Raw genomic sequence first — 11,403 nt, 5'->3', positions numbered from 1 at the left:
AGGGGGGGGGGGGGGGGGGGGGGGGGAAGCCCACGGTGATTTATGAGGTGGGCCAGGAGTGATTTATCTTCCTTAAATATTAATGTTTCCTTTTGGAGCCACTCAGGGTTGGTTTGGAGGCTGGCAGGACTTGAATTGGTCTAAAAAGCACCAGGACAGACGGAGGCAGCCTTTTGTCCTCCAGAAGTGGGTTAGAAAAGCCTCAGCTGTGGAGAGGTTTGGGTTTGCTGGGCAGCCCCTGAGCTCCAGAGCCTCCCCAAAGCCTGGGGAGACAGGGCAGGCACCTCAGCCTGGTTTGGGCAGCCTCAGGTCTGGGTCAAAGCTTTGTGGGAGCCGCAGGTTTGGGATTTTTTAATATTGGTTCGAGTTATTTTCCTTATGTTGCTGTTGGATCACCCAAATTGTGGGTGAGAGCAAGGCAGGAAGGACCAGGCTGCATCCCAAAGGGCTTTGGTGTCAAGGTTTTTCATTCTTGTAGGGTTCAGGGAATTTTTCCAGTGGCTGGTTTAGGAGCACACTGAAGTTCCTGGGCTTTGCTACTGAAATGCAGGAGACAAAGGTGTTTCCAAAGCCACGAAAAAAATGATGGAGGTGTTTGTTCAAGCACCAAAAATGTGGCATGAGCATCAGCTAGGGAAAGAAAGAGGGAGAGGGCTGAAGGAACATTCCCAAAAGGGTGAATTCCAGCCCTAGGAGGAAATTCAGGGTTCTGGGGACAAGATGGAGCTGATCCAAACCCTTCCCAATCCATCAGCACGAGAGCTGTGATTGGAAGTAAAGCATGAGTTTTGGGGTCTGAGAGGAGCTGCTGCCCTGTTTGAGATGAGTTTTCAGCCTGGTCCCAAAAAATCCAGGATTTCCACACTGCCAGTGGCTGCAGGGCTGTTCCCCATCCTGGGGTGAGGTGTCCTTGAAGCCCCTGTGTGCAACACCTCCCATTCCTGTTCTCCTGCCTGGTTTGGAAATGCCCTCACCTTCCAGAGCCGATTCCTGTTCAATTTATGGGATTTTGGCCAAGTGGAAAGCGTTCCCCTGGTGTTGGAAGGTGCAGTTTTGCTGCTCCCCTGCCTTTTGTCCCAGCTGGAATGACACCTCCAGCTGCCCATCAGGGAATCTCAGCCCGGGCATGTCGGAGTTCCTGGGCTAAAATTCCACCTCCAAAATGCCCCACCAGGGAAAAAAAAACGGAACCCAAAGTCCTGAGGCTGCAGAAATGCACCGTGACGGGGCTGAGTAATCCCATTGTCCCGACGGAGCTGCAGGAAAACCTCTGTGGGGTCACGGCTCCAGGGCAGCTCAAGGCCTTGGAAGGTCCTTGGGACTGAGCTTTGGAGAGCAGCTGAAAGGAATCTGAGCTGGGATTCAATATTAGGGTTTATGTTTCCCTCTTTAGGCTGAATTTTTCCTGTGATTCTTGGGAATCCCAGGATTACTGAGCAGTTTGGGTTGGGAGGGCCCCTGAAGGTCACCTGCTCCGAGCCCCTGTGGTGAGCAGGGACACCTTCAACTGCATCAGGTTCTCCAGAGCCATGGCCTTGGAGCTTTCCAGGGATGAGGCTTCTTCCTCCATTTCTCTGGGCACCTAGCAAAAATAACCCAGCCCAAAATCCTGGATGGTGGATTGGCCTAAAGTCTCATTTTTAGTCTCTTTTTCTAAGCCTCGAGCAGGAATTTGAGTCCTTAATTCTTCTTTTGGTCTAGGCATTGTGGTAGATGATGGAAACCGCTTGATTTTGGGAATTCCTGGGATTTGTTTGCGTATTGTACTTCTCTGGGGGACATCTTCAACTGGATCAAGTTGTCCAGAGCCATGGCCTTGGATTTTTCCAGGGGTGAGGTCTCCACCACCTCTGTGGGCACCTACTTCAAGCAGCAGCAAAACTGACCCAGCCCAAAATCCTGGCTCATAACCTAAAGAGTCTCCATTTTCTCTGCAGCTCAAGCAGGAATTTGAGTCCCTAATTTTTTTTTTGGAGTAGGCACTGTGGGAGATTATGGAAACTGGGATACTGGGAATTGCTGGGTTTTATCTGTACATTGCAGTTTTCTGGGGGACATCTTCAACTGGATCAAGCTGTCCAGGGCCATGACCTTGGATTTTTCCAAAGATGAGGCCTCCACCACCTCTGTGGTCACCTGGCAAAAAAACCCCAAAATAATCCCAAAATGCTGGCCGGTGCTGCAGCCTAAAAAGCCTCCACTTTTTCTCGGCCTTGCAATCCCAATTTTTTTTTTTTTTTTCCTTTGGAGTAGGCATTGTGGGAGATGATGAAAACCACTTGATTTTGGGAATTCCTGGAATTTATTTGCACGTTGCAGTTTTCTGGGGGGACGCTGAGCCCTCACCAGTGCCGTGGGGACGGCGTGTGCCGGGGGGCAGGAAAAGTTCACGGAGAACTTCCCGGGGTTTTGGTGCATGCCAGTGCTGCATGAAACGGTCATGGTGGTTTGGAGCCACGATTCCAGAATGCTCCACTAAGTGCCCAAAAATGTCTCCGAGCAAATAAAGCTGATGGGAATCAAAGCATAATTAACATTTGGCTCCCGAGGCCGCCCTCTTCCTGCGTTAACCAGGGAGAGTCGGTTCCTGCTGCTGCTGTGGAGCTCATTAATATGGGATGCTCGGGTCTCCTGTAAAAGAAAAACCTCTTTTTTTAAGGGTAAAAAAAATATATTTTAGTACAAAAAGTATTTTAGGCCTTAAAAGAAAAAAAAAAAACCCCAAAAAGGTGGTTTCTGGTTTTCAGCAAGCAAAGCGCCACGGCCTCCAAAAATGAACATTTCCAGCCTAAGACTTTGCAAAGAATGACTGAAAAAGCCTTTTGTCTTTGATGGCTGATTGTTGTTTTTATTTCTTGTTGGACAAGTTAATGTAAATGGCATTGACAGGGCTACTCCAAACACACTGATTTGTTGACATTAAGCTCCTCAGAGATGGAGGGTTGTGTCAACACCTCCCCTGAACTGTCAGGTTAACAAAGCAAGGATGTTTTCTTGGGGGAGGGGAGCAGGGCTGGGGGAAGGGGGGGGGTGTTTTGTTTTTATTTTCAGTTTCCTTTAATCCTCTGTTAGTCTTGTATCTCGATAACCTCCTTTGGAAGGGAATCAGGGCAGGTCAAGAGGTGAGGCTGACCTGGGAAGGGGAAGCAATCTTTCAGCGATCCAACAAATCCAACCTCTGCCGTTGAGCACTTCAGTGTGAACCCTCTGCAAAGGGCTTTTTTTTCCCCCCTATTTTTTTTTTTTCTTTCCCTTTTCTGCTTATTTTTGCCAGATGGCAGGCACAGATTTCAGCTGGAGCCGTGATGGTTTTTTGCCTTCTCTTGGCATCTCTTCCCCCTCGCAAACGAAAAGCCCCGGCAGCTCTTGCTCTGGTAGAAAGAGCTTTGCAAGTGTTTATTTTCTTTCCAAAGAGAACGATTGCCTGTGTTTTTATTTGAAAAGTCAAATCCCTCTGGAATATTTATAAGCCAAGGCCCTGTGCATGGAAGCGAAATGCCATGAACTTTGCACCAACCACAGCCTCGGCCGCGTTGGGAGGGACCCAAGTGGAAAATAACCATCAGGAAAACATCTCAGGAGCACCAGAGTCACCTCTGGGTTTGCACAAGCCCAGTCTGTGCTTAAATAACTCCCCTGGCCCTTGGAAGAGCTGAGCAAGTGCTGCTGGAGCTGATCCCAGCTGTCACTCCCAGGGTCTGACATCCATCCCCTCCTGCAGGTGGGATTGCTGAGGAGCAGGGATGGCGCTGTGCAGAGCAGGCAGGAGAGCTGCAGAGGGACTGGGGACAAGAACACAGGCTCCCACTGGCAAAGGGGAGATTGGGCTGGGATCTTGGCAAGGAATTCCTGGCTGGGAGGGTGGGCAGGGGCTGGAATTCCCAGATTTGCTGTCCCTGGATGCCTGGCAGTGCCCAAGGCCGGGCTGGACACTGGGGCTTGGATCCACCTGGGACAGTGGGAGATGTTTGAATCAGGATGCTCTTTAAGATCCCTTCCAACCCAACCCATCCCAGGAATCTGTGACAGAATGACAACAAAACTGCTCTTGTGGTGCTTTATTCTCCTCCTAGCAGCTCCCAGGAGCCCCCACTTTGCTTTCCCAATCCTTTGCTGATGTCGGAGCCGCCGTTGGAGCACTGGGGGGTTGTGGGCACCTCTGCTGACCTTTGGGCTCCTTTCTGCCTTTGTCCTGTTGCTGTGCTCTGTTGTGCCTCTGACCCTGACCTCCTGTGTTGTCCTCTGTAGGGGCAGGTAGATGTCCACTCTACCATGTCGGTGAGTACCGGACGCTGCGTGCCGCGCCTTGGCTCTGCTCCACTCACACCTCCAGCCTCGGGGGGCAGCTGAACCAGAAAAGGTCCTGTGTGTCAGCCAGGAGGAAAGGAAAACATGGGTTGGAAGTTGAGATCGATGGGGAAAATAGTTCTGGGATAAATCAGAGACCGAAGGAAAGGGTTTCCTTCCCAATGGGTCACTGAATTGATGGTTTGAGTGCATTGAAATGGCTCCTTTTATCATCCTGGAATACCTAAATCTGCAGGGAATTAGAGGGAATGCCTGATATTAGGGAAACCTGGATGAGATTCTCACACTCTGCTCCAAAGAGAAAAGATGTTTGTAAAATCCATGCTCCTTGTTTGGAGAAATTCCCCATGGGGATTCCAGCTGGAAATTCCTCCTGCTTTGAGGGATTGGACCACTAAGCCTTCCCTCAGACTGGAGTGGAAATGTCCAAAGCCAGGCTGGATGGGGCTTGAAGCAACCTGGGATGGTGGAAGGTGTCCCTGCCATGGCAGGGGGTGGAACTGGATCATCTTTAAGGTCCCTTCCATCCCAAACCACTCTGGGATTCCATGGTTTTCTCCAAAACATAATGTGGCTTCTTGACGCGTGCCATCTCCCAGTTTGGATTTGGCCAATTTAGCACCAAAGTAAAGCCAAGGAGACTTTTCAGACCTTGCTTCTGGTTCAGCAACCCCCTGTGATTGTTGTCATCTCTGCTTGTTCCATGTGCGGGAGGAAAACCCGCAGCATTTCCCGGGATGGACGGCAAACAAAGTGCTCGGCAGCCACCTTGTTTCCTCTGTTCCCACGGCTGCAAACCCAGGCCCGTGGGGGCAAAACCCACCTGGGAATTCTGTGGGATTGTCACATTCAGAGCCTGGATCCTGCTTCTGCTTTCCAGCCTTTGTGCCCTGCTCTTCATGGGAATCCTGACTGATATTCCCTGCTCCAGTGGGATGCTTGTTCCCCTTTCCCTGGAAATTCAGCCTGGCTAAGCCTGGACTATTTGCAGGCTCCAGGCACCTGGGGGTGGTTTCTAAGTCAACACCGAGGCCTCAAATCAACACCAGCTCCTGGAGAGAGGGATCCTGGTTAAAGCAATCCCAGGCTGGCTCCCATCAAAGCCGGGAGCAGCCGGGATGCTCCAGGCATTCCTTGCAGCCAGGGGTTTCCAGGAGCGGTGTTGGATGTCAGGCATCCTCCGTGCTGTCCTCGGGGCGCAGCCCAACAGGGAGAGATGCAAAAAAGCCCTTTTCCCTCTGGCTTTTCCAGGCTTGGAGCTGTTTAGAAGCCAGATGTATTTATTTCTTTAATTGGATCCAGTGCCTAGACAGCTCTGGAGTCAGCTTCCTACAGAGAGGGGGGCATTACTTTCATTAAGGTAAATCAATGGAAAATAATACCTGGAGCTCCCCTGGAAAGGGTCAGGGATGGAGTAATCCCTTTATATGGAGGGGCTTTGCCAGCCTGCTCTTAGTCAGGCTTGTTCTTAACAGCAACAAATCCCAGTTTTCCTTCCTTTTATCCCTCCTAATTTTCTGTTCTCTGCCTAGTTGGGATTAATTGGCAGGAGTAAATCACAGAAGAAGGGGAAAAATAAAAATGGGATCACACAAAGTAGCAGGACAAAGGAGGAATTTTAGCAGAGTTTGATTTGTCCTGTGGGAAGTTGTTGTGGCTAATCCTGGAAGTTTAAAAGGTAAAAAAAGCGGGACGAGGACATGGACATGCATGAGCAGCATCCAGAATCTTCCGTGTCTGGGGCTCTCCACTCCAGAGGTGATCCAAATCTTTTAGGGGATTGCGTGGCCTGAATGAATGTTCAACAAAATTCCTGTAAAGCAGGGATGCCTTGAAGGGGAGAGGATGGACTGGTGGCTGGAGCAGCCCATTCCTGGTTTCCCAAGTGCCTCGAGAATCCCAAATATTTGTCAGGATGGAGGGCTCGAAACAGGAGCTTGTGACACTTTAAAGCAAGGAGCAGAGTGTCCAAATCCCATGGATTTAGTAGTGCTGGATGGAGCAGGCTGACCCCTGATTAACCCAGGAGCTCTGTAAACTTGAGTCTGGCTAAGCCAGGTTATCTGGAATTCCAAGGTTTCCTTGTCTGCTTTCAGCAGTTGGAAAATTAATGGAAGCCAAAATGCCCAATGCCATAAATCCTTTAAACCAGGACGTGCTTCCATAGGTATCGTTCCCTCTGTGGAGTCACCTCGGCATGGTTGGCTTGGAATTTTGTTTTCCAAACCAGGACGGACGAAGCTGTTGGGTGCTTTCTCTTGCCTGCACTTGCATCCATAAGGAATGTGTGGCACAGGGAATCTGGCAGCCAAAATTCCAACCCTGGTGTGTGGAATCCACCTTCTCCTTCCTGCTTCAGAGCCTCAGCCTGGACCTTCCAAAAATCCTACCAAGAGATAAAGTTTGGGTAGGGATTCTTCTACCCTTTAGGAAATTTAGGGGAAGTCATAGGATTTGCAATTTCCTGCTTTCCTCTTGTTTCATCCAGTGCTCTTCCAAGGGCTCTTAAGCTGGGAATGTGGAAAGGGACATCCATGAACAGCTTCCAAAGCTCTCCACGGGCTGCCCTGGAGGAGCCCAAACCTTTGGGGGGTCCCTGTGCAGGGGACACGTGAGTTGAGGGTGCACAGAGAAGTTGGGTGCTCGGGATGGTCGCTTGGAGCCACCAGCCATGGCTGATGCCACCAGCGTGGCTGAAGATGATTTCAGGGTCCCTTTCCAGAAATGTCTTCCCTGGATCTTACAGCTTTGGGTAGATGGAATGGCTGGAGCTGGAAAAACTTCTCAGAGTGCAGATCCCTGTGGAATTCTTGTCATCCTCTGGAGTTTTTTGTTGGGTTTCGTGAAGGGCAAGAAATCAGGAGAACCTGATGGGTTAATTGAAAACCAGTCGCTAATTCCTACAGCTTTTCCCGTCTCTCTGTTTCATCCATCTTCTCCCTGGTTTTTAGCTATAGCATCTCAATTTCGAAATGGAAATTTAATCTATGATTCAGATTTTGGGAAAAGACAAAATGAGCTGAAGGTTCGGGCGCCGCTTCTGCTGGTCACTCAGGTCTGCTTGGAAAAACCTCTTGGACTGAGCTTTGCTGGCTCATGGAGTAGCAATGGAGTGGGTGGGTTGGGATTTTTCCTTGGAGCTCATCCTTTTTTCCAGTCTGTTCAACATCTGGGCCGCAGTGGGGCAGCGGCTGCGTCTCCTCCAGGCCCTGCGCGTCACCCCGATGTGCCGAGCCTTCCCCCGGCATCCCAGCGGGCCGGGATCTGCGTAAATGGGGGATCTGGAGCATCCCTGTGTGTGCAGAGGGTGAGGAACCCCCGGGGTCGCTGTCCCAGAGGGAGGACGAGCGCTCCAAACTTCTGGATCTTTCCTTTTTTTCTCCGACATCGAATTGTAATTACGGAATTATTTCGGGAAGATGGAGCGATTCAAGTCCCTCTCTTTAAGTTTTCCTGCTGCCGTAATTGGCAGCTTTGCCCCGATAAATCAGCAGAAACAAACGTGGTTCTTGCTCTTCATAAGCGAGGGAAAAAATAAAAAAAGAATCTGTATTTAATCAGCTTTTTGTTTCCAAGATGGCAGCTGCTTTGTATTTAATGGAAAATCAGGCTCTTCCCAATGGAAAGAATGTTATTCCCAAAGCGAATACAAAAGAAAATAAAACCCACAAAAGAGGAGGATGAAATATGTCCATATTTTTTTTTTTCCTTTTTTTTTGGTCTCGTTCGTTCCAGTTTGGAGCCGCGCGCTCCGATCGCGGCCGGGCCACGGCTCTGCTTTCCATCAAGGAACTGGGAAAGTCTCGGATCCTGGGCACGGGGACCAGGAGAGAGCCTTGGGAGACACGAACAGGACCAAAAAATGAAAGCTACTTTATGTTCCTTGTGTACCTTTTGGCTTTGGGGAAAATTTGCATGGAATGTTCGGAAGGAATTCTTCCCTGTGAGGGCGGTGAGGCCCTGGAGTGGATTTCCCAGATTTGCTGTGGCTGCCCCTGGATCCTTGGCAGTGTCCAAGGCCAGGCTGGACACTGGGGCTTGGATCCACCTGGGATAGTAGAAGGGGTCCTGCCCATGGCAGGGTGGGAATGGATGGGATTTAAGGGAAGTCTCTTCCCACTCCAACCATTCCCGGATTCTGTGATTTTGATGCCAGTCTCCACTTCCAGCCTGGTGGGACAGCTGGGATCAGGTGGTTCTGTGGTTATTGAGTGCCTGCAGTTAAACCCAGTGGCCAACCAAGATAAAGGCTGTAATTCCTAGAGTAATTCCTGGAGTATTTCCTGGAGTTTCTCAGGGTGTGATGTTGTCCCTCCCCAAACCTGGACTGGCAGGAATCTTTCCCAGCTGTGACTGGTGTGGAGGTCCTTGCAGAGATCCTGCAGCATCGCAGGAGCACGGAGAGCAGTTGGATGCCCCAGCTCATTTTGGGTGATCCAGGCTCTGCATCCAACCATTTCCGTGTTCCTGACTCCCAAAAACCATTTAATTGAAAGTATCCTGCCCTGCCTTTGGATGTTGAACAAGGAAAAAAGATGGAAATCACAGAATTTTCCGTTTCCTTGGATTTTTGCACGTGTGCATATCCAAATTTCCACCAGCAGCTTCCCAGCTTTACTGCAAACCCTGGATCTTCCAGAGGAGCTCTCTGCCCACTTTGGGCTCCTTAGGGATCCAAAGGAGCTGCCCCGTGCTCGGCTGTGGCAGCTGCATCCCGAGGTCCTTCCCTTCCCTTCCCTTCCCTTCCCTTCCCCACCCTCTGCTCCTCCTTCTGTTTATTTCTTTTCCTATTTAACATAAATCACGAAGCAGGAGTCGCTCGTTGGCTCTGACAGAGGGACAAATTGTGTGTTCCTGTGCCTGCTCAAATCCCAGAGCCTCTGATATCCCAAATCCCACGATTTCCCATGGTTCCAACCTCCTTGAGTTGTGCTTTTGCTGTTGGGTGTTTTTGCTTCTGCTTCTCAGCCTTCTCATGATTCCAAGACCTCTTGATTCCAACAGAGGAAAAACCTTTCCATGGAGCTGGCTACTCCACAAATTATTAAAGACCCCAAAAAAGCCCCAAACAGAATAAAACAGCATTAAATATTTTTAATAAAAGCCCCTTTCAGCCCTGTCTGCGGGAGCTGGTTGTGACCATCACCCCCAGTGTGATTTCCCTCTTCCTTGAGCTTCCCCCAGCTCCAGCCAAAATACTTCCAGCTGTTGACCTTGGGCATCTTGGGCACAGCCAAAATTTTCTTCCTCTTTTATTGGAATGTCAGGGATTTGTATCGGGCTGCAGTGGCTGGTTTATTTTTGGTGTGGTGAGGATAATTGCTGGGTTTGCTTTTCTCTTTTCTTCCCCCTTTTCCTTTTTTTTTGTTGTTTGTCTGGTTGTCCCTGAGCTTCTGGTGGGAGTTCAGCTCTGCCATGTGTTGGTCATGTTGCTGGATTCCATTTTCCCAGAATATCATCAAGGTGGGAAGTGTTTGCCCCTGTGGAGTTTTTTCCACACCTCTGGAATGCAGCCACTGAAGCGGGCTCAGCTTCTACAGGAATTTGGGAGAGATCCCGGGTCAAGCAGGGGATGGGACCTTCCAGGCTGGTTGGAGCTGCTCCACCTTTGGAGTTTTCCAGTTGAGTTGGCCATTGCGGGAGACAAATTCCACTTGGAATCGGGTTAATTGGTGCTGCTCTCTGTAGGTTTTCTGTGAGATCTTCCATGGTGGCGCGTTGTCTCCTGAACTGAGATGGGGATGGTCAAAGTCAAGGCCAAAACCCCAGTTTTACTCAGGAAAAGCTCCAGCAGGGAAACTTTTGAAATCTGGTGATTTGTTGATGGCACCAGGGGTTCTTCTGTGGGTGACCACAGCCCAAGGTTCATCCCTCCTGGAGCATCCATCCTCCTCCCAAACCAACAACTCCGGTGCATGGGATCACTTCTGGAATGGCAGATCCTGGGCAGAAGAGGCCCTCCCCATTCCTGGGAAATCAGGGCGTGGATGCCTCTCCTGTCTGGGAGAGGATGTTGGGGCTGTTGGAAGGGATGCTGCTGTCACAGTGGCGATGACTTTGGCCATTCCACGTGTCCCGGTGTGGATGGAATCCAAAATGCCTTCCCAAAGAAATGTGTGTGCAGACATTGCCTCTTTTCTTGAGTCTGGACATCAGGAGCTCCAAGGCTTGGAGGATCCTGTGGGATTCTCCTCAGCCTTGGGCCAACAGGATGCTGAGGAGTATTGGCCTAAAGGCTGAGGAGAATCCCATGGATCCAAGATTGAGGAACATGCCATTGGTCCAAGGCTGAGGAGCATCCCATGGATCCAAGGTTGAGGAACATCCCGTTGGTCCAAGGCTGAGGAGCATCCCATGGATCCAAGATTGAGGAACATCCCATTTGTCCAAGGCTGAGGAGCATCCCATGGATCCAAGGTTGAGGAACATCCCGTTGGTCCAAGGCTGAGGAGCATCCCACAGATCCAAGATTGAGGAACGTCCCATGGATCCAAGACTGAGGATCATCCCGTTGGTCCGAGGCTGAGGAGCATCCTATTGGTCCAAGGCTGAGGAGTATTGTGTGGATCCAAGGCTGAGGAATATCCCTTCCTCCAGCAGCCATTCCCATGTGCCCAGGCGCCCTGACCCACAGGCCAACCTTGGCTGGAAGGTTTCCCTCCTTCTTCTTTTCCTTGGCAAATCCCAAAGCCACGTGAACGTCACCTCCTAACTTGGCTCCGGCCCCTTTTTCCAGCTCCATAAATCCTCACAGTGGCTCCAGTGTTCGGCTCCAGGGATGACTCCACGGAGCCAGGGATCAAATCCAGGTCTGCCAGTGGCTGAGGTCGCTCAGGGCCCGTTGGTGGTCACACATCAGCCACCCCTCGTGCCCCACACGTCACATCAACGCGGAGTGACAGAGCCTGGCCCGCAGCTGGAAGCCAGGAATTGCTCTGCTCCTGTCCTCCTTCCATTAAAAAAAGAAAAAAAAATTAGGGACAAAAAAGGGATTTGTTCTTAACGAGTCTGCTGCAAAGCTGAGTAAATAGAATTAATTAATTGAGAGTTTTCTTGATGCCTGCTGGCTTTGTTTGGGACGCAGCCGTAGAGCTT

General features: G+C 50.4%; 1 protein-coding gene across 3 annotated transcripts in view; it reads left to right on the top strand.

Moving 5' to 3' along the window:
- LOC121348268 (exocyst complex component 6B) overlaps window positions 1-11,403 on the top strand; it is a 228,738-nt gene that overhangs the window by 131,742 nt on the left and 85,593 nt on the right. The window contains exon 18 of one of the 3 annotated variants that reach the window (XM_041427593.1): window positions 4,249-4,278. The exons of the other annotated variants lie outside the window; for them this stretch is intronic. Within the exon in view, the coding sequence (XP_041283527.1) occupies window positions 4,249-4,278 (30 nt within the window). The remainder of the gene's footprint in view (window positions 1-4,248; window positions 4,279-11,403) is intronic. 3 annotated transcript variants of the gene reach the window in all.

Source organism: Onychostruthus taczanowskii, unplaced genomic scaffold (assembly GCF_017590055.1).
Source record: "Onychostruthus taczanowskii isolate IOZ18803 unplaced genomic scaffold, ASM1759005v1 scaffold117, whole genome shotgun sequence".
In the NCBI taxonomy this organism is placed as follows: Eukaryota; Metazoa; Chordata; class Aves; order Passeriformes; family Passeridae; genus Onychostruthus; species Onychostruthus taczanowskii.
The sequence above is the reverse complement of the archived record's forward strand: the minus strand, read 5'-3'. Positions and strand labels throughout refer to the sequence as shown.